The sequence below is a fragment of the Daucus carota genome, chromosome 2 (genome assembly GCF_001625215.2).
Source record: "Daucus carota subsp. sativus chromosome 2, DH1 v3.0, whole genome shotgun sequence".
NCBI lineage: Eukaryota > Viridiplantae > Streptophyta > Magnoliopsida > Apiales > Apiaceae > Daucus > Daucus carota.
Window position 1 is genome coordinate 33,160,957 of NC_030382.2, and position 23,129 is coordinate 33,184,085.

Below are 23,129 nucleotides of genomic sequence, written 5' to 3' on the forward strand. Positions count from 1 at the left end.
CTAAAAGGTCATTAAGCCTAAAAAAATCTAAATTATACTCCATTTAGACAATAAATTTGTCTTTCTAGATTCATTCTTAAAATATAAACAGATACATCCTCCTTGTATTACAAAATAAAAATGGATCAACTCATGAAGAATGAACAAAAGTTGGTGTAGATTTTCGAATTATAAGTTCTTAGTTTTTACTATTCTATTCAACTGCTAGATAAAAGTTCAAAGCCTTAACAAATACCTTCTCAGCTACTTGAATACAAAATTATAAGAATACTAAAAAAAACGGGAAAAAAATTCCTAGAATCTGGAAAACAGAGCTTCCAAACTGATGAAATATTTGACTAGTTTATATTACAGGAGTTGGAGTGAGTATTCCATGCTTTGTTCACTTGTCCCAAGTCGCAGGTATGGAATCTCACTCAAGCCGTGAATTATATACAAGAACGAATGTTGCTTCCTTCTTTATGCGAAGAATAGCTATGAAGGTTACATTATAAAGAAACCATATACAAACTTCGCAGCAATATTGATGCTAGATGCACAATATGATTATATATCATCTGGAAGCGATTAACTACACAAGATTTAAGGGATCTGGTTCTGGACTAGTAGAATGTCTGCTGTAAATATCATCAAATGGGAGATTAAATTGTCCTCCCTCCAGGTCATCCAAATAAAATGTTCGAGACAACCTGTTATGGCTCCTTATCAATTCAGAGTGGTCTTGTTCTTCCTCTATTATGCTTCTATTGGATATATTATCGTAATAATTATCAGTGTTACGGTTGTAAGTTGGGGGCTCCAGGAAGCTTGATTGTGGATTGTTGCCTTGTGCCTCACTTCTATCCCACCAATGGCTCCTAGTACGAAGATGTGCGGCATTGGCAGAGTCATCATGATCTAGCACGCTTCCACGGAAGAAAGAAGCCGCAGGAGAGGCTTCCAGATAACTCTGCGATCTTTCACTGTCAAAAATTTTCCCCCAATCTTCATCATGTGTTGCTTCATTGTGTATCGGGCTAGACGACATCCAGAAGTTTCTTGAAGGAGCGTCTCTTTCAGCCTCATTTGCAGGATGAGGTTCAGATGTATAGTACCACTCAAGAATATTCAAATAATTCTTCTGGTCAGAATCAAACAGCCACAAAGATCCTACTTGATAACCCCTTTCTGGAATATTATGAAACGCTTCTCTTGTGAAGACATTGTTGATATCAACATTACCGCGCGACTCTGGACTCCATTGCTGCATTCTAGGGGGCAAGTACGGAGATATTCGTTCCTGGACATGTAGCTTCTGCTCCCTGAATGCTTTTAGCTTTGAAATGAGTTGCTTTCCCTGACTATTAGGCTCCCATGAAGGATAACTACTTTGAAAGCTGCATGCATATTAATAACTTTTTGTTATTTGTATAACTTTATGATATCTATAAATTACATATACTTGCAAGATCAATGCGACTGAAAATTTTAATAAATGGCATGTATGATAGCAGTGATCGAACCTCAAAAATGATTTCTCCATCTTTCCCTGAGAACTCCTTTGACCACGAGTTGAATTCTGGGGTGCACCGTACTTGATATTTCCGTGGTTTTGAAAGTCAAAAGCACTAAAGCTACAAAATTTTAATATAAGAGGCATTATATAAGCATATTGCAAATAAAGTGCTTGTACAAGTTATTTTCCTTGTCAAATATCACATCCTTATGGAAAGCCGGTTACACTTAAAATTTCATGTATGCAAGAGATGAGTAAGGCCTACTTAAAAAAAGTCCTCTGGATAAGTATCTGAATAAATTAACAAAATAACCTGCATACATGCCAATGTCACATTCTTATGGAAAGCCAGTTGCACTTAAAATTCATGCATGCAAGAGATGAGTAAGGCCTATTTGAGAAAAGTCCTCTGAATAAATATCTGAATAAGTTAGCAAAATAACCTGCATACATGACCAACACCTTCAATATCCACCGTATAATCAGCAATGAACTGCAAAATGTCATCCACTCGCTGCAATAGTAATACAGCTTCTAAGTTGAGACAGCTCCAGAGGTGAAAACAGAAAAATATAGTAATATATCGAACAATAAGTCTTATACCTCTGGGACGACAAATATTAGTAAATACGGAGTCAGAAAGATTGAGGCCATCTCCTCCAGTAACATCATTCCAGTATACTGCGATAGAGAAAGCTCATGAACTCAAGTGATATATAGTAGGAAAGCATCACATGATCACAATAATACCAATCTTTCTGTCTAATATTATTAGAGCATTACTTAGTATATACAAACTCTCGCCTGTTCTCAACTTATATATATCTCAGTAAATACTACTACCTATTTCAACAGAAATTAAACTATATGCGCTACTTTGGCTGGCCAAAAACTACTTACATACAATCACGTAAATTCTGCTAAGACGCGTACACACACTATTTATATACAATTATACGATCAAAGGCATTCTCAGATTTTCATTTTCCAATACGGGTAAAGATGGCATCAGGACCTTCATCAGAGCACACATCATACATTCTTCTTAATAATATAATGTTAAGAGCAAGTCCTAGAAAACATCTTCAAGCCTTATTTTTAAGGCACCTCTTTCTTTGACCTATCTTATATTTTATTGTAAATTCTTATCCACATTCTCTTTATCTCTCTACTTTATATTGCGCTTTAATAATGAAAGAGAATCTTTAATAGTAAAATATTGAACATCTAGTGAGGATAAGGCACATTGTTGGAGTTAAAGTTAGTTAAATATATCCTAAATTACTAGGACATAATTTTTTATATTATGTTCAGGGCTTAAACTAGAGCACTGTTGGACTTGCTCTAACGTACTTCCTTAAGTACATTAGAAAAGCATCAGAAGATAAAGGCAGCAACTAAGTGGAAGTGCACTACAGTCGGATCATACGATGCTCCACCTTATTACTTCTACAAGGACAGATTTTACGAATGTTCATGAGGTTAGGATCCAGTATATATCTCATATTTCTATAATAATATGAACTAATATCAGAAATTCTGTGGCAGCGCCAAATTATCAAGAGATAATATTGTAAGATACAATCACCAAAAATTAAATTCAACAAATATATAATTCAAACAACTAAGCAACTATCTGCCTTATATTTTAAAACACTACTTTCAGCAGAATTTACCTGGAATAGAGTCTCAAACTCAATCCTGACAATATCGGAATTTTCTCTGCCACGCCAACTCTTGGGCATATAATGAGTATGTTGGAATACTAGAGACATAGCCCCTTGGGGGTCAAGGACTAGATGATCATCTGTTATGGCAGCCCGACTAATTGCTGTTATGGTTCCAAACACAGCAGCATACCAAAACAAATTGCGACCAAAAATCTGAAATGAACGACAGAAATGCATTAAAAATTGATGTGCATAATTGTGAATCAAGAGGACTGAGAAATTTACAGAGAAAGCATTACATGTCCTTCCAGAAGAGACTCCTCAAGAAAAGCAATGATGATCAAAATGGCAGCAAATCCACCAGAAACAAATGAAATGAACTTAGCAATGATTGACAATACAGGAGAAGGGAACTGCTTTAAATATTCAGAAGCATGTACGACACTGCCATTTATTCGGTGTTTGAACAAATGGTCCACCTGAAAGAGTATAGACTTTTATATTTACAAAACAAAAGTTGGGATAGCTAAAGCTCAAGTAAAAAACAAAACATTTATAACAAGATTCTAAAGCAAGGATGGCAGTGTGGTAATTACGGTGGAGCTCTTGTCAAGACCTGAGTCAGTCTAGATGTGTGCAACTACAAGGTCCAATAATCAGTACAAACTCCACAAAGGCACAAACACAAAGTAAATATAGATATTTTCTGATACAATGTAATGATACTGAATGTATTAAGTAGACCAGAAGGAAATTATATAATTAAAGATGTCAACTGATCTTGATACACAAAGTAAATATAGATAATCTCAACAAACAAACTAATAAACTACTAAATATCTCTTTTAAATATAATTTTTTAATTATTTACAAGGGAAAATATTATTTAAATGCATATCTCATACAACTATTAATCTATTACAAATACATGAAAGAAAGTATAACAGATAAAAAAATATATCATACATTATTGTTATTTCAAAAAGATAAATAAGAAGTTTAAAAAACAATACCAAACATTGGTATGGGTACTTTTCCAGTATGAAGTAAAAGCCGCACAATACATAGAAGTTAGAACCATAGATTAATAAGTATTATGGTCAAGAATAACCTCATTGAATTCCCTAAAGATCCACCTTGAAAGATTTGACCATCTTCGAGATGATGCTGTACTTGGATGATTATAGAATTGCTCCGCATGCTTCAAGAAGAGATATACAAGCATGAATATGACAATAAAAGGGGAAAGTGCAAGCATTGCAATGCCAACTATAACCAGGCTTTTCCTCAATGTTTTAGGATCAGAAACGAAATCCCTACGAACACGGAAGTTTCTGCAAATAATATTCATGTGAGACATAGCTCATCAAACATATTAAAATGCAATGATATTTGTAAGTCATCTGGCATACATATAACTATACATATATTGAAGTTAGCTTCTTATCGGATATATTGATACAAAAGAGACCTCACATGTAATCAGGTTTCATATCCAAAGTTATCCACAGTGATTATATAGAAACTGGTGTAAATATATTATTCACAAATACTACTATTGAAGCCCTCTTTAACAAGAAAAGGGGATTGTTATATTATCATTTGGCACATTATATACGTAATTTGTTCTGCCTACCAGAAGGGAAGACCACAAACCTATCAAACATGCTGTGTAATATGCACCAGTTTAAGGTCCATTCCAATGTTTTTGTCAAAATGAGACGTCGTCGCACGCCAACTGGGCCAGATTTCACAACTGGACCAGCTCCTGGCACCCATTTAGATAATGGAAAAGATAGTACCCCTTTGTTGAGCATCCCAATCAAGTAGTTATCTTTCCGCATCAACCGCATCACAATATCATGGGCAGATAGGTCCTTGACTATACATAGTTGGTAGGAGTTCTGAAACTGAACAACCTTCTCAATAACTGACGCCCATGGCATGGTTTGCATTTCATTGTCTGTAACATTGAGACTGCAGAAAAAGGACAATTTTTTTAACATGCATAACAAAATCTGTTTCCAGGCTAACTCAATAATAAGAATGCAGCAATATATAAACGTTCTAGGAAATGACCAACGTTGCAAGGGAGAATCACCTGTTTCCCCTAACATATATTGATAATCTTTATTGCTGCAAAATATAATTAAAAAAAATAGCGCACAAAATCACAGAAATCAGCACCTGTTGTAGTAAAACTGACGAATTTTAAGAGTTTCCTTCAGCTGTGTAAAAAACCTTAAGAAACAAAAAATCCAGTATATGGAAAAGATCCCCAAATACCCAACAATAACAGCTTTGGAAAGTGTGAAAGGGGTCAAGGGATGCTCGTGAAGAGCTTCCTTAGCCAAGTCACATGGTTTGATTCCAGATTCAACTGCATCCATTCCACACTTGGCATTACGGAGACCATTCCAATCAACATATAACAAGAAAAAGCCCGAGAAACAAATTGTAAAGCCCAAGCTCAAAAGTTCAACTATCCACTTTATTACAATGCACAAGAGACCTTTTTCACAATAATAGCTGTATAGTCTCTCAAAGAACAAATCTAAGTCTGAAATAGGTTCCACATTCAAACTATCACCATTAAGAAGCCCTGAAGGGCTTTCACTCCCAGCACTTGGTGCTCTATGGTAATCGGACAATTCAATTTCAGGACTGTCATCGAGCAATCCTGTTCTTAATGATGATTCACCATGACTTTTCCGTGTAAAAAAATCAAGTGCATTAGCACGCTTTTGTCCACTGAACATCATTCAAATGCACCAACAGGAGACAAGTAGCACCAGTCCATCCCCCAAAGTTCTGAAATGGTTACTGCATGGTGCTGAAAAGCAGGAAAACAATTCATTTATCATTAAATAAAAAAACGCAGACTTACAGATGAATAGTCAACAGACTATATATAAGCTTTCACGCACAACTAACTACATACAATATATATAATATAAAAAAAACTATGGAGAAAGGTTGGAGAGACAAGTTAATGTTGTAAAACTACAAAAAATACATACACCAAATTTTGTAAAAGATTCAAAGGGGTTCAACTTCTCAATCAGAGCAAGATACATAAAAGATAGCAGTACATATATCTGAGGCAAAAATCTTCACCTTGTTTCTTATACCTTATTAATAGAAATTAGAAAGCATATTTTAGTATGTCAAGAAAAACTGAGCTTCAGTCCCCAATTCAGCTAAGAATCTTTCAAAATGACCCATTGCACCAAAGAGTAATCCAAAATATTAAGTGAAAATACTTCTTATGTATCTTCATATCAAAAAATTAAAAATCACTTTCCAGTTTAAGATATTTGTTGCAATCATAAACATCTCAGGGTTCATGCACCAGCACATCTTTAACTAAGACGAGTAATAGAACTCAAACAAAAAAGAAAAAGGGTACTTTATTAGACATGTCAATCAGAGAATATATTGTAATTAGACAGAAAGGTTTTTTAGCTATCTCTGCGGAGTCATGAAAGTATATTTAATACATACTTCAATGTAATTTTGAAAATATTTGATAGTATCTTTAGTCATCATACTTTATTTTAAAATCCTAGTTGACATTATCTTTTACACATGTGCTCTAATCAGAAACTTAAGAATGATCAATTAAGTTTGGACAAGGGAGTCTTAAATCTCACGGGTGACTTGATATTAGATAAGAATGACTGGAGACGGCATATTAGAGTGGTTGAGGCTCAGTGTCTCATGGTTTCCCGTGGTTTACAAAGGGTCAGTTTACTCTGAAAAAACTCATGGCTCAGGTCTAGTGGTTCACAAAGGGTGAAATGAAGAAACTCAAACTCATGTACTTTATTGGCTCCCGTTTGGACGGTTATGGCCCTCTGGTGTTTGGACGGTTATGGCATTCTGGTTTGAAGAGAAGGGCTCAAATCATTCAATGACTGAGGATTCCACGACAAAGGTGAGTCTCATATAAAGAAAATCATGGGCCAAGATACTATTTACTTGCATGTCACACAATATTTGTCTTGCACTAAATCGAGGATCTTCACTAAATCGGGGGTCTTCATGGAAATAGTCTTCCTACTCTTTCAGAAAGGGGCATGGTCAACGTATATTTTACCCTTCCCAGACAAGAATAAAAACTGTGAGGAGTAAGGTTGTTATTCTGCTAACTAAAAGATATTAGTTACAATGTCGTGTAGACAAAAATGGCAACTTGATCGTGAGCACTTAAATAGACTTCATATAAACTTTAATATCCTGTGGTAATGAACTCACTAACATATTAAAACTCTAATGCCACCAACAAAAAATCAACATAAAATAACAAATAATCAAATAATCATTGTAATACACAGAGCCAAAGATTGTATTTTAACTCAATAAAAAGCACTATAATCCAAAACACTGATCTTGAGAACATAATCAGCTTCAAAAAGGCAAAAGGCCAAAGCTTTATGCAAGATTAGTCTGCAATCTATCCACATAACCTATTTTCACAAAACCCATGAAATAAATCTTCTTTAAATTCAATCTTTTATGAATATCAAGAAAACCAAAACCAATATACATACACACAGGCATATATACACACATATTGGTCTAATTTTATCTATCTGTGCGGAGTTACGAAAGTATATCTAATGCATGCGTAAATGTGATTTTAGGAATATTTGATAGTTTCTTTAGTCGTCATACGTTATTTTTAAAATCATAATTCACATTATTTTCTACATAAGTATTGTAATCTGAAACTTAATAAGAATCACTGATTACTACTATTGACATTTTCTTGTTTCATGGGATCTATTACATAATCTGTCTCAGTGTCTCCATGACTAAGAAATGCTAAGAATAGTAGTTTGTCGGAGATTAGGTCAGAACCTAGTTGTTTTTAATTATTGTATAGTCTCGTTTAATTTCAGAAGAACATTCCTCCATAGTTGTTGATGGGGTTACCTATGAAGCAGAAGACAAATACTCCAGCTCTCTAAAGAAGCCAAAAATACAGATATAGTGACTATATTCAACTTATAAAAAAATGAACGGAAGAAAAGTCAAGAATCAAAACTACAAGGATGACGTTGTTATTCTGCCAACTGAAAGATATTAGTTACAACATCATGTAGATAAATATGGCATCTTGAATCGTGATCACTTAAATAGACTTCATATAAGCTTCAATATCCTGTGGTATAAATATAGCTCAAGGACTTAAAGTAAAAGGTAAAATACCATATCTGGGGGTATGATCCGCACAGTAAACAATTATTATGCTTAGCCAATAGAAAGTTCTAATTTTTGAAATATGGTCAGACTGGCGGTACCTTTTTTGACAGATGCGTATGCTTATTCTACATGAGATCATACTCATTCTGTTAGCACCTTCTCAATTATTAATAATCAAAGATATAGCAAACAGTTGCTATCATATTTCCATAATCACATATACATTACTAAAACAATTTTTATAAAATACATAAACAAGTATTTTCAACTCATAAAACCTAGATGAGAAGAATATCAAATATAAACAAACTACAAAATGAACTCACTAACATATTAAAACTCTAATGCCACCTACAAAAACTTAATCGAAAATAACAAAATCACACAATCATTGTACTATAACTACACAGAGCCAAAGATTGCATCATTATGCAATAACAAGCACTATAATCCAATAAACTGATCTTGAGTACATAATCAGCTTCAAAAATACAAAAAGGTCAAAGCTTTATGCAAAATTAGTCTGCAATCTATCCACACAACCTATTTACACAAAACCTATGAAAAATATCTTCTTTAAATTCAATCTTTCATGAATATCAAGAAACCCCAAACCAATATACATACACAGACATATACACACACATATGGAGGGCAAAAATGGAAAATTTACCAGAAACCCAATTGAAGTTGGGGGCAATAACAACGAAAACCCAGTATAAATCAACGAATTTTCAGTAGTTAAGAAACACCAAACCAAAAAAAGGGCAAAAAATCAAGAAAAGGAGTAAAAGATGAAGTGATTAATATGTGAACTGAAAGGGTTGGGATTGAAAAGAATCGAGGCAGAAAAAAACAAGGGGTTGTGTGGAATTTGCAGAGAAATGATTTGAAGGAAGAAGACGTGAAGATGGAAATTTACTTGTTCGTGTTATAATAATATATATGCTACTGCTTTGAGTAGGCGCTATGGAAACTTTGATGAGAATTGAGATAGATACATACTGTGTGTATATGTCTGTTCATGGCCCTTTACTTTGTCGTACTCGTATCTTTTTCTGCAATCCATTCCTAAATTAATACGTTGAGCGTTTACGAACCGATGGAAAAAATTCTCGGAAATAATTTAAAAATCGATAGTTTATTCAGAAAACGACTTTCTAAGAGCAACTCCAATAGGTTACCTATCTTATCTTATTACTTATAAATAAATAATATAAAATAATGAGTGCTAGTATGTCTTAGTGATTTAGGTAATCTATTTTTACGAATATTTGTTCTCCTAAGATTATTTTAATAATAAATTGAGAGATAAGGGGAAAAGGAGAAAATAGACAAAGAAAGAAGGAGAGAGATGATTATTTTATTTGAATAAAATAATCATCTCTCTCCTTCTTTCTTTGTCTATTTTCTCCTTTTCCCCTTATCTCTCAATTTATTATTAAAATAATCTTAGGAGAACAAATATAGGGATTACTATTGGAGTTGACACTAAAAATAGATTATCACTAAGACATACTTAGCACTCATTATTTTATATTATTTATATTATTTATAAGTAATAGGATAGATAACCTATTAGACTTGCTCTAAGTTTCTATCTCAATAGCGAAAACTTTAATTTCATCTTCTAGCAGAAGTCCAAGTAAATAATTTCTAGAGATATTTTCTTAAAAAATTTCATGAGTTTCAAGAAGGTTATTTTGTGAATATAATTTCAGGAAAAAAAATACTCATTAAATTTTCTTGAAAAAACTTTTCTATAAAAAGTTCTCAAAAAAAATTTTGAAGAACTTTTTATATAAAACTTTTATCCAGAATTAAATTTGGAAATTATTTTTTATTAAAAAATTGATTTGGTAAATAAATATTTGAGGCAAAAATGGAGAAAATGTTGTTGAGGATAATATTTTTCAAAGAACAAGCTTTCAAAATCATGTTATTATTTGTCATACACTTAAAATTTTAGAAAAATTATCCAAAATACTATTTTTTTTTCAAAAAAAATATTTTTAAAAATACTATCAATTGATATATTTTGTTTTCAAAAATACGATTTGCAGTTTTTGCAACTGAAATGCAATTTTGATTTAATTTTTGAAAAGACTGATTTATATATTTCATGCATATCGAATTCTCAAGCTATCAAAAACTCAATAATGCTATCGAGTTCATTTAGTTAGTAAAGTTAATGGTACTATGCAGAAGACTTCATCGTAAACTTAAACACCACATGGTTCGTTCGAGGTCAAGGTGCTATTGTAAACTTTGAACAATGTACGAGTGAAGAATGCTACTACAAACTCCGAATTATCGACAAATCAAATATATTACTATAAAGTGGAGATGTTAGTACCTCAAGTTTATACCATGAAGTTACTGATACTTAGTGAAATTTTAAATTACAAATACAGTCAACTATGGAACATATAAATCAAACCACTGATAACTTTCTCAGTGATATGTTTTCTCTAAGAGTACAAGTGACAAGTCTACAATTAAAACTTGAAGTTTATTGGGATCAACGAACAATATATAAGATGAACAAGAGAAAATAACAATGAAGATGTTATGGTCCATGTTGCAGGATTTCTAAATCAACTAAGAAATAAAATCGCAGTGTATTCTCACGAATGAAGTAGTTTCAAATCAAAAAAGTATCGATACTATTCAAGTAGTAGAATCATCAATACTGATCCTTAATTCAATGGTTATATGCTCAAGATAGAACATTCGACTCTTTTCTGGAGTTTATGACTTCAGCGGATGGAGATGAGCATTGGACTTGACCAACAGAAAATATGATTAAGATAAACACTATTGTCGCGCTATTTAAATCCTCCAACAGATACAGCTACTCATTTTTGGTGACACCGAGAACTTATCAAAGCAAGAGCCAAATGTCATACAGGACGTGTGAATCCAGAAATAGCATAGGCAGTTGATATATATTCAGGAAGCTTTGTGCTGGACAAAAGACCAAGGTAGAACATACGTGGTGGTCGAAACTGATTGTTTAACAGTCATCCAGACCATCAGAAGTTCGGCTACCATGCTGTCCTACTATGGTAGAATTATTCAGAAGTGTAAGCTGTAAGCAGCTCTTAAGCGAGGTGAAAACGAAGAATGTCAATTTAAAATTTGTTAAACGGTCTACTAACAATGTAACTCAAACAATGTAACTCAGTACTTAGCGAGGTATCAATATCATCGTCATATAGCTGATTATATATGGACGAGGAGTACTGCTCCCTTGGAGTTCATTGATGTAATCAGGAACGAGAAATTTTAATTAAATCGTTTTTTTTTTTGCTAAAAAATAAAAGCCTTGTTTGGAAATTTTTGAAACAAGTGCAAAAATTTTATTAATATTTTTGAGTAAATATCTTAGTCTTCTTTCCCGGCCAATTCTTTACGTTTGATTTGGACACGGAGATTAAGAAATATGTATAAAGTAGTGGAAAAGAGAAAGAGAAGTGGGTGAAGTGATGAGACCCATTGATTTTTACTCCCTCCATCCCAAATTAGATGAGCTCTTTGCTCATTTCACACATATTAAGGAGTATTAAATGATAGTTTCTGTTTACTTCTCTACCCATATCTATTTTGTTGACTTTTGATAACATTAGCTAGTTGGTATATTGGAAATGATAAATAAGAGAGGGTAAAGTTGGAAGATTGTTGATAAATGTCCATTGAAAAGAGAGACGCTCAACTATTTTGGGATAATTTTTTTTTCTCAAAAGGGTCTTCTAATTTGGGATGGAGGGAGTAGTATATAAAAGAGAGATAATGAAGTATAAGTAGTGTGAAAGAGAGAAAAAATGGGGAAGTAGTGGGACCCGTTGACTATTTTTAGTAAGTTTTGATATGTAAAGAATAGAGTAGGACACAAAAAAAAAACTGTAAAGAAATTGTTGGGACAAAAGGAGTATTAATTTTCAGGTTCGGGAATCGATATCGAATTCGAAAATCAGGAACGGGAATACCACTTACCAGTCCCCACCCCAAAGTGCCCCGTACCCATCTCTATACGAATTTCAGCGCTACTGATATCGACATTAAGCTGCGGAAAAGGCAGGGAGTGCATGTGTAATGTATTTGACAGAAATCCATCAAATAAGGTTATCCTGTTCATTACAACGAAAGACTAAAGAATAAGAATCGCGTGTTAATTCGTGTAGAACCCGGCAGCATCTGATGCTCAATGTTGTAGAAAACTAGAAATTGTTTTAAAACATGTATCATTAATGGAAAACTTGACTTTATTGTTTTGGGCCTTGTATTGATAAATGTCATCCTGGACATGCAACTAGGGGTGAACACGGGTTGGGTCGGTCGGGTTAGAGCCGATAAAACAACCCAACCCAATTAGTTCGGTTTTTAAAAATCCAACCCGTTAATCCAAAAATATATGTCTAACCCAACCCTACCTTTTATATATTGGGTTGGGTTGATTCGGATCGGTTTAATCGGTTTGGAATTTTTATATTATGATGTCAGAAAAATTAAGGACTAGACTTGTGAAAAGTAATAAACAATTAATTGTTTAGTTTGGGACATGATAATATAAAAATTTATATTTTTATAAATAGAAATAAAAATAGATACTCCTTCTGTTTCAATTTACATGTCCACTTCTAAGAAAGAAATTTGTTTCAAATTAGTTGTCCACTTAAACTTTCATATTTCCAAAATCAACTCTACTTCACATATCTCTTATCTATATTTCTTTGATCAATCTCATTGCACATATTATGGGCATAATGAGTCATCATGAAACCAAAGTAATAAAATATTTATATATTATGAATATATGGATGCACTTAATACTAGGGAGCTTGATGTTTAAAAAAAGCACTCTGCTAGCTTGATGTCATTGACACTTCTAGAACATAGCTAACAGGTGTACTAAAAGAAGCTAGCACGAATTAGACAAATATTACTTAACAAAACAGATTAAAATATTGAAATACAATCAAATGAGAGTGCACAAAAAAATTTGCATGTACTATATTGTAACATCACTAGATTCAAACATAAAAATGATGTGAGGAAAACTAATTTATTTGTTTTGTATATGAACGGGTTGGGTTGGGTTGGTTAAGGGTTATAATATGTTAAACCCTAATCCAACCCAATTTATTCGGGTTTTTTGAAAATAAACCCATTTAACTATCGGTTTTGGACAGTTCGGTTTAATCGGTTCAAAAGAAGGTTGGTTTGGGTCGGGTTTCACGGGTTGGATCGGTTATGTTCACTCCTACGTGCAACTTCATCGCTCTCAGGAATAAAATGAACATGTACTCCCACTGTTCCACTCAAAAGGATTTATTTAGTCAACTCTTCAAGTTAAATAGATGAAAATCATGAAATTGTCACCGTTCTACTCAAATTGATTTGTTTTGTCAATTCATCAGGTCAAGTAGACGAAATTTGAAAAAATGCGGATCTAAACATATTCCTACTATTATGAAATAGTATAAATTATTTACATTTTGGCACACACTTCTAAGTATTTTTACCGTTTAGTTTAAATTGTTATTTTTTAAATTCTCTTTTTCCAAATTATAATATTAATCATATACTTTTACTAAAAAAAAAATTTTGAAAAATAATGATTTTAACTATGCGATCAAAAGACTTAGAAATGTGTGTCAAAAAATCAAACGACTTATATTTCAAAACAGAGGAAGTATATGACAGGCAATTTCAATTTGTAACAGGCTCTTTTTCGGTTTAAATATGAAAACGGTTTTTCAGAGGATTGGAGCGGCTTTAGGGGTCGTTTGGTTCACGAGACGGTATGGGTTTGGAATCAGGAATCGGGTTAAGCTGGTATGGGGTTGAGGAATCATTCTTGATATCTTGTGTTTGGTTTAGTACTGGAATGAAAATAAATAATTTATGTACTGGAATGAAAATAAATAATTAGTAATAACTAATATTACTAATTATCAGTAAATAAAAATAAGTATAACTTATTTCAAATTAAAAAAATATCATATCCCATTTAATTTATGTGTTTTGAGATTGTATTTAACTTTATAAATAAAAATGAATTAATAAAATTTTCATTTGATACCTCATACCCCTCTCCCCCTAAGGTATCAAATCTGATTCCAGATGGGTTTGAGGTATGGGTATCAGATTATAAAAATAGACAATCAAACACCAGGTATACGTTTGGAATGAATAAAACCCATACCTGATAACAGAATCAGCTGAACCAAACGACCCCTTACTATTGTATTCTTTCACTGTTTAAGATCCTGAGCTTACCTTCTTTTTTTTCCTTTATAGTTGCTCTGCATATATCCTCTTTCTTTTATGTTCTAATATAAACGGATCCAGTACCAATTGTCCAATTCACGAATTGTCGATGAACAACAACAGACATAATGCAAGAAATTAGCAGTGCGTGTTATTAAATTTCAACATGTACTTTGCAGAAGACTCCTAATAAAACAACAGTAGCATAACATTTGAAGGAAATTACATAAGGAAATGGGCTCTCAGTAACAAGATTGGAAAGGAATGCAATAGGAATAGTGAGCATTTAGGCAATAGGATAGACAACAACTTTGCCGATGGCTCTCTCAGTTTCAAGATGCGCGAATGCTTCGACTGTCTGAGAGAATGGGAATGGGGATTTCGGGTCCAACAAAGCCTTAACCTTTCCACTCTCCAAGTAGGGACTCAATGTGTCCAAGTCGGATGCTTTCGAGGCCACTAGAAATATGACACCTGGTGCAGTCACCTGACCCGATATGGTTACTGCCTTCCCGTCTTCTTTGATCGCCTTCACTGCCTTGTCGCACTGACCAACACAGTCAAAAACCAAATCGTACTTCTCAGGCAACTCCTCAAATTGTTCTTTCGTGTAGTCAATCACGACATCAGCGCCTAGACTCTTCACAAGCTCAGCCTTTGCAGCGCTGCAAGTGGTTGCAATTTTTGATGCGCCAAACACATGTTTTGCTAGCTGCATCAGCACAAGATTAATCAATATAGTTCAAAAAATTTACAAAATTGGAAAATAAAACAGAACATTGAGGACCACTAGTACATGTCGCTAATCTTATTTTTCAGAAATAAATTATTTTTCTAAAAATAAGTGACTTATTTATGCAAATAACGAATGTTAAACACCTATACATACCTGAATTGCTAGGGTCCCAACACCGCCAGCACCTCCCAAGATGAGGACAGATTTACCAGGTGTGAATTCCCCGAGCTCGAACCCCTGGTAAGCAGTGGAAAGAGCAAGCGGAAGGCTAGCTGCTTCAGCAAAGCTCAAATTCTTAGGCTTGATAGCCACAAGATCCTCCTCAACAGCGGTGAACTCTGCCAGTGATCCGTATCGTTTACAATTATGCAGAGGTGTTACGTTAATGTTGCCATAAACCTCGTCGCCTTCCTTGAGCTTCTTAACTTTGCTTCCTACCTTAACCACAACTCCAGCTACATCATATCCTGGAACATGCTGCAACAATCCACAATTTAATTACAAAACTATAACCACATATCAAAACCATAATAATAGCAGTAAAACTTCTACTGATAACTTCTCTACGGTGATAAAAGGTCTCGATATCAATATATAACCTCTTTAAAGTGATAATTTTTTCCGGTCCACACGATAGTATCATTTAAGAGGGGTTCTACCGTACACAGGCAAAAATGTGTGACACTTACAGGTAAAGCAGAGTCGATGCCTTTGAAATATCCGAGCATGCGCTTATAATCAACAGGGTTTAGAGCAGCAGCCTCAACTTTGAGAAGAACTTGCTCATCACTGATCTCTGGAACACTGTAATCTGTTTCGAGTTTCAACACACTTCCGGATGGACCATATTCAGTATAAACCCAGGCCTTCATCTTCTCGATTTCGAATTGTAATAAAAAATTTAATCTCTCTGCTGAATGTAGTAATCTGTCGATTTGTTATTGCTACAACTATGCAGCAGCCTTGTTATTTATAATGGCACAATGAATGTTACGTTTCATTGATCGTGTTAACTAAAACGTGTGATCAGCTGAGATCTGAATCCTTTCTCTCTTTTTTTATTACTTTCTGAGCTCACGAAATTAATCTACAGCATGCAGCCTTCCATTATTGGCCACGACTTGGACTTTTCTTCGCATGGCTACTTTTATATGGGATCAAATCAAATTCATTCAGCTAAAATAATCAGGTGTTCTAGGTCTTTGATTACGAACTAATTTTTTTAGTTGATTTCACATGCACCAACCACAAAAAACAAATAAAATTGACAATTCTAGAACAATTAAAACAGCGAATAGAGGAAAAGTGGATCCAAGATGCGTTTTACATTCTACACATGTTAATTGTTAAGGTTATGATATTGGGACAAGTGCTTGCAGTTTAAACCACCCTTATTGTTTGGATCATGTTTCATAACGTAAGATGGAGAACCAGATAATGTACTTCTTATGTCTCAAAACAAGTATCGTTTTGATTTTTTTTCCACATAATTTGAGGTGCAAAAATATCATACGTCTATATATTTTTCTTTTTAAATTTTTTTTTCTGAATAAAAATTTAACATATATATTTTTATTCAGGAAAAATATGTAGAAATATGTTTTTCTTGCATCTTAAATTATGTGCAGAAAGTCAAAGTAACACTTATTTTGAGACGAAATGAGTATTTAATACGTTCATTGTTTGCACGGGTCAAAATAACGTAAAAAACATACCGGGGGAGAGAGGGAGTACTAATTTATAAGTGAAAAACTTATACCTAACATTTTTTTTTTTAAATTAACTGATTCATTTCATTCAAAGCGAAATATCATAAGAAAGGGCCTCCAACAAATACGTAGGAGGAAACGTGAAAACATTATACCTAACATTTTAATCACAACAAATATAAATTTTAATAAATATGTGTTCACATTCGTTGTAGAAGTGTTTGTGGTGGAATAAAAAGTGTTTTCTTAATAAAAGTATTAAATTTTAGTTAATTATTCAAGTAAATCGTTCAAAGATATACAGTAGTAATAAACATAAATTGACCATCGATCCTCCACAGAATCAGATACTCAAACCACTTGAATGTTTCAATGATATTAAAATGATCACGTCATTATGTATTTAAAAACGGTTTGGCTAGTGTGTGCCCATGGGCACATGCTAAGCGCGGAAATTTTTGTATTTTGGGAGATTTTGATTGGTTTGGTTGGTGTATTTGCAGGGGGGTCCACCATTATCATTAGATAGGAGCCAATCAAAATGATCCAAGCACAAAATTTTCCGTGCTTAGCATGTGCCCATGGGCACATCATAGAAAAACCGATTTAAAAATCATTAAAGAATGATCATTTCCTTGACCTTCCACAAAAATCATCCTAAAACTAAAAAAAAACTACCTAATTGCAATCATCATTCAGTCTGCTGCAAGCCTGCAACTAACATATTCCAAGATTCCTCTCATCATTTTTATGTACATATCCTCGCTCTAATACCGTCCCGTAACTTTATCCTCGCTTTAATATCATAGGACTTTTGTGAATCTGTCTATTATCTCTCTTCTTACGGCATATTAACTTTTGTGAATCTGTCTATTATCTGTCTTCTTATGGTATATTAATGCTCTTTTTAATGTGTGTCCATGAACACACACTAACAACGACTTTAATTTAGATAGAGAATTTTGATTGGTGTGATTTTTGTGCATGAAAGAGTCATTATTAAGATTAAAACAAATAGGAATGCAAAACCTATCTAAAAAATTGTTGTTAATGCGTGCGGCATGAAGACAGACTAGAAAATCCGATAGTTAAAGCAGAATTAGAGTAAATATCGTCAAAAAATTAGATTTAAATTACCTTAGTAAGGTTATAACTTTTGAAACATGGAAGTACAGACTTGACATTTTCACATTTTTTTATTTTTTTTTTTGTCACAAGATACTTTCTCGTATAACGAATTGTATCAGAATACAAAAGCTGCTGCCAGGAGTTCCTTTCGTTCAAGAAAGTTTACCATCTAACCCTCGGACATGCAAAGATGACCGGGGACGCTTAGACAATAAAACTTTAATGTTCGATAAGAAAACACCCATAAGAGGTTCAACTTTCCTTCTTCCTTCCACTCGAGTATCCTGAAAAATACAACAAAATAAAAGAACATAATAAGTTCATAAAAATAATCGAATTATCTAAAATGACAAAGGAAAATGTCAACAAACTCAATATTAGAAAAAGATATAAATATAATATAATTCTTAAAGAATAGCGAAAGTAAAATAAAACTTAAGTAAAACAAAACATTAAAAAATCTACACCAAAGAGATAATGAGATCTCTTTGGTTAGATACCTAAACAAATAATACAAAATAAAATATAAATTTCATTAGGAAAATAACTAGCTGTTATCTCAATCAATATTTAAAATATAAATAAAAATAATTGAAAATTGGAAAACATAGCTAAGATATATCTACTCAACTATAAGACAAAATCTTGTCAAGCAAATAAAATATAAATCTTATCAGAAAATATCTAACTGATATCTCAATAAATATTTAAAATATAAATAAGAAAAAATAATTTAAAATTGGAAACAAATGAATCACGATTTTAGCTAATTATCATTATCACCATAATGTAACTTTGGTATACACCAATTAACCAATCAACCATTAATGGCGCAATAATACCTCATTAAGGCACAATAAAACCATCTTTTATGGCCCCCATGAATAATTAAATTCAGGTACAATAACCAACAATAAAGACTATCAAATAATTTTGTAATGAAGACACAAACATTCAAATTATAGCACGTAGTGAAAAGTCAAATTTTAAATATAAACGAATTTAAAAAATGTCAACTTACTTTAAAAGATGACTAAAATTAAGGTCTACGATTACTCCTATTAAAACCAAACAATATTCAAAATTACAAAGCTAAAAGTATAATCAAGCAATAAAACTAGTCAATTAAATTTCACCACTCGCACTAATTAAGCCATCACCTCCACCACCACCACCACCGTCCAAGAACTGCAAACAATCACCCGGGACACTAACGAAAAATCATGTCTTAATGAATTTAAAAGAATTAAGACGTGTCGCTAAATCAAAATAATACATAAAAAGCACATCGATCAAAACATAGAACATGTAGAAACGATAAATCAAAATCTTGTTTTTAATTCACATCATCCAAGTCTACGAATATATCAGGCTGTCCAAAACTCAACAAAGTCCAAACCAAAACAGCCGTGGAAACAAAGACAAGGGAAGCAGAAACCAAAAGAAAAACAAAAAGGAAAATATCTGTGCATGAAAACAAAACAATCACCATACCCACAAAACATGGATGCTTACAAACTGATCTTTAACATGTTCTAACACTGAAGATCACATCTTCTTTTAATCTTAACAGCACACATAATCACAACTTTCTTATGTACAATCTATACGGTAAATAATCAAGAACATCGAATATAAACAAACCCCACTTACTCAATCACACAAAATCTCAAAATACTGAAAACAACACCAATCTAGACTAAATCAGACAATAAAAGAATGTAGATACAAAGACAAGAAGAGTATATTACCAGGGAGCATCAAGACTTAGTACGTCACTTGGAACCAAATTTGAATCCAAAACAATGTTTCTGACTCTCTCCACGAAAATCACATAGGATTTTGAATTTCGAAAATTAATGTAAAAAAAGAGAAAGAGATGAATCGAAATACATGAGAGGCTTCACTAGTTAGCTAGACCAAATTGTCGACTTCCGTTAAAAGTTAAAAAATATAACTTAACTTGACTTGACATTTTCACATTGTTATAATATCTATGATACTCCTTCCGTCTCTTATTATTATTATTATTGTTTGTCTTTATCACGCTTACCAACATAAATTTTTGATCGTTAATATATTTAATTATGTATTAGTATTAAATATAAAAATTTCACACACTCATTAGAAACAAAGTGAGCCCTAATGAGAGTCGACGCATCTTTCTTCCATTTCTCTCCTCACCCGTAGCCTCCTCTCCCCCCTTTACTCCTTACCTTCATACACTCAATCTAAATAACCATTGTCATCGCAAGAGACCTTATTCTCCTCTCTCTTGTTTTTTTTTATTTTTCTCTTCAATAATTTCAATAATCTTCATCTTTTGGATGAGATTTTTAATTCTTACATCAATCCTTTTGGAGTGGTTGGTGTGTTTTAATATGTTTTGGTCTGTTCAGTTTTGTTGTTTTGGTCTGTCGATAATGATTTAATTGGTGTGTCGGTAGATCTGGGAGCCAGCTTTGAATCTGAAACGGTGGTTATTATCGCAAAAGTTCACCTTGCACAACAAAAGATTGTTCAATATATGAGACATCTGTTCCCCGGCCGCAGTTGGTGTAACTAACGGATATGAACACGGGACTGTCACTTGTTTATTATGTGCACAGGTCAATTGTGACCTTACTATTTTTAAGATTGTTGGTGTCGACTGCATTGCTCTGAAAACCTTTGTAATCATTTTTATTATTAAGAATATATATATTCTGTATGTTAAACAATCTGAAAATATAATGACTAGTTATTTAGCTCATTTTATTTCCCAATCAGGTTGTATTATCATTTTGGAGATTTGTCTTGACTGTGTTTGAAAATTTTAATGCATGCATTTTGTCAAACAAGGTCACTCATAACTATATTTGTTCATCTATACTATACTATTAAAGCCGAAAGATTAAAAGTTTGGTCGGTCGGTACGCGGGCTTTTATACGGACTTTTATAATTAGCGGGTTTCAAACAAAATTAGTGGGCTTCAAACAAAATATAAACAAATCAAGACATAAAACAATTAAAAATACATGGCCAAATACGGGGCTATCTATATACCAATTATTCTTTTTAACTAAAATATGTTATCTTTTTATATATTTTTTAACTAAAATAACTCCATTATTTAAAATAACATCGAAAAACATAGTGATTACGTTTTTAACTAAGACGCATTATCTTTTTTATTTATATATTTTAACAAAAAAAAACGGATCTTCTACGGTTAACACGGGCTATACATATACACAAATATACACAAATACTATTAAAGCCCAAACATTAAAAGTTTGGTCGGTCGGTACTTGGGCCAAATTATGAGCCTACTTATATAATCAATTATCTTTTTAACTAAATCTTTTATCTTTTTTTATATGTTCTAACCAAAAAAACTCAATTTTCTAAAAATAATATTGGACAACATAGCAACTACTCTTTTTAACTAAAACACATTATCTTTATCAGAATCCTAACTAAAAAAATCGATTTTTCAAAAACAACGCATGCAACATTCATATAAAAAGATATTATATATCTATATTATTATACTATTAAATCCGAAATATTGAAAGTTTGGTGAGTCTGTACTTGGGCCAAAATACGGGCCTATCCATATACTAATTATTCATTTTAATTAAAATATGTTATTTTTTTATATTTTCTAACTAAAAAAACTCCATCATTTAAAATAACATCGAGAAACATAGTAATTACCTTTTTAACTAAAACATTATCTTTTTTATATTTTCTAACTAAAAAACAGACCTTCTACAATTAACAGGAGCTAAATATATAAAAATATAATATTGTTATATATTATTTAATAAATAACCTGTGATATTTTTCAACCAAAATACATTAACATTATTTTTAAATACACTAATGGATTCACTTTAAAAGTAATATTATAAATCTATAATATACTATTATATTGTTAAACCCGAAACATGAGTTAGTCGGTAGGTCAGTCGAGTTCGAGTTCGGTGAGCCGGTTGATATTCGACCAATGAACCTCCTTAATTTATAACATATAGTATATTTTTTATAATTATCTATTAAACCAAAACATTTAGGTTAGTATGATGTGTCGGTATTTGGTTTTGTACGTGTTTTTTAACTTAATAGGTTACATACTATATTATTAATTATCAATAACGAAATATTAAAAGATTGATTTATTAGTTTATGTCTGATTATATTCGACCTAATTTTTGATTAGCCATTTGATGAAATTAACTATTAAGACTTTATCATCTGTTAAATAAAAAATTTATTTAATCATATTATTCTATCATAATTTTATTCTCACAATAATATTAATTTAAGTTAAAATATATATGATAAAATAGCAAATATTATAACAGCCCGTGCATTGCACGGGTTTTAAGCTAGTATAAATTAGACATAAATTGATAATTTGTCTCTTGTTATGAACAGAGTCCCAACATATCAAACGAGAAAAGTAAATAGAAACGGCGGGAGTATATTATGCTAAGAGTCTGTTCGGCCAAACTTCTCTTTTTGGATTTATAAATTATCAGCAATTTATTCGTAACTTAATTCATATCGAATGTGTAAGTAATCTTGTAATATTCCGTAATTTTTAGAATAATATTAATAGATTAGTAATAATAAAAAAAGCATTAAAATTGGATTATAATTAGGATTTAAAATTGAATTAGGATAATGGGCCTATAATATGGATCAGACTTGTATTCGGATAACGGGTAGGTATAGAATTAGGGTTTGCAGACTCTTTATATATCGATTGCTATCCCTCATTCTTTTATAATATTTTGCTAGCCGCCCAACGTTTTCTTCGTTTTTATTACAAAATTCGTAGGGTTTTTATTCACACAAATCAGTTGTCTTGTAAAATTCGTAGAAAATTCAATTCCTATCGGATTTCGATGATTCTTGATGT

The 23,129-nt window shown here is 32.4% G+C and overlaps 2 protein-coding genes across 2 annotated transcripts; both read right to left on the minus strand.

Annotated features, from left to right (window-relative positions):
• Nucleotides 1-293: 293 nt before the first annotated feature.
• On the minus strand, nt 294-9,393 carry LOC108209572 (autophagy-related protein 9). The gene is made up of 10 exons (XM_017380551.2): nt 9,047-9,393; nt 5,353-5,998; nt 4,822-5,142; nt 4,277-4,499; nt 3,465-3,644; nt 3,172-3,378; nt 2,099-2,176; nt 1,939-2,009; nt 1,503-1,613; nt 294-1,376 (listed from the first exon to the last, which is right to left on the minus strand). The coding sequence occupies exons 2-10, from the start codon at nt 5,925-5,927 to the stop codon at nt 572-574; spliced, it is 2,571 nt and encodes an 856-aa protein (XP_017236040.1). The 5' UTR covers nt 5,928-5,998; nt 9,047-9,393; the 3' UTR covers nt 294-571.
• Nucleotides 9,394-14,772: 5,379 nt separating this feature from the next.
• Nucleotides 14,773-16,535, minus strand: LOC108206261 (2-methylene-furan-3-one reductase). Its single transcript, XM_017376506.2, has 3 exons — nt 16,072-16,535; nt 15,536-15,859; nt 14,773-15,358 (listed from the first exon to the last, which is right to left on the minus strand). The coding sequence occupies exons 1-3, from the start codon at nt 16,252-16,254 to the stop codon at nt 14,933-14,935; spliced, it is 933 nt and encodes a 310-aa protein (XP_017231995.1). The 5' UTR covers nt 16,255-16,535; the 3' UTR covers nt 14,773-14,932.
• Nucleotides 16,536-23,129: the final 6,594 nt, after the last annotated feature.

Coding starts and splice junctions, on each gene's coding strand:
- LOC108209572 (XM_017380551.2), bottom strand. CDS start 5,927: ATGATGTTCAGTGGACAAAAGCGTGCTAATGCACTTGATTTTTTTACA. Junction 4,500..4,821: donor TTACACAGCATGTTTGATAG/GTTTGTGGTCTT, acceptor TATTATTTGCAG/AAACTTCCGTGTTCGTAGGG. Junction 1,377..1,502: donor ATGGAGAAATCATTTTTGAG/GTTCGATCACTG, acceptor ATATGCATGCAG/CTTTCAAAGTAGTTATCCTT.
- LOC108206261 (XM_017376506.2), bottom strand. CDS start 16,254: ATGAAGGCCTGGGTTTATACTGAATATGGTCCATCCGGAAGTGTGTTG. Junction 15,860..16,071: donor GCATCGACTCTGCTTTACCT/GTAAGTGTCACA, acceptor GGATTGTTGCAG/CATGTTCCAGGATATGATGT. Junction 15,359..15,535: donor TTGGGACCCTAGCAATTCAG/GTATGTATAGGT, acceptor GTGCTGATGCAG/CTAGCAAAACATGTGTTTGG.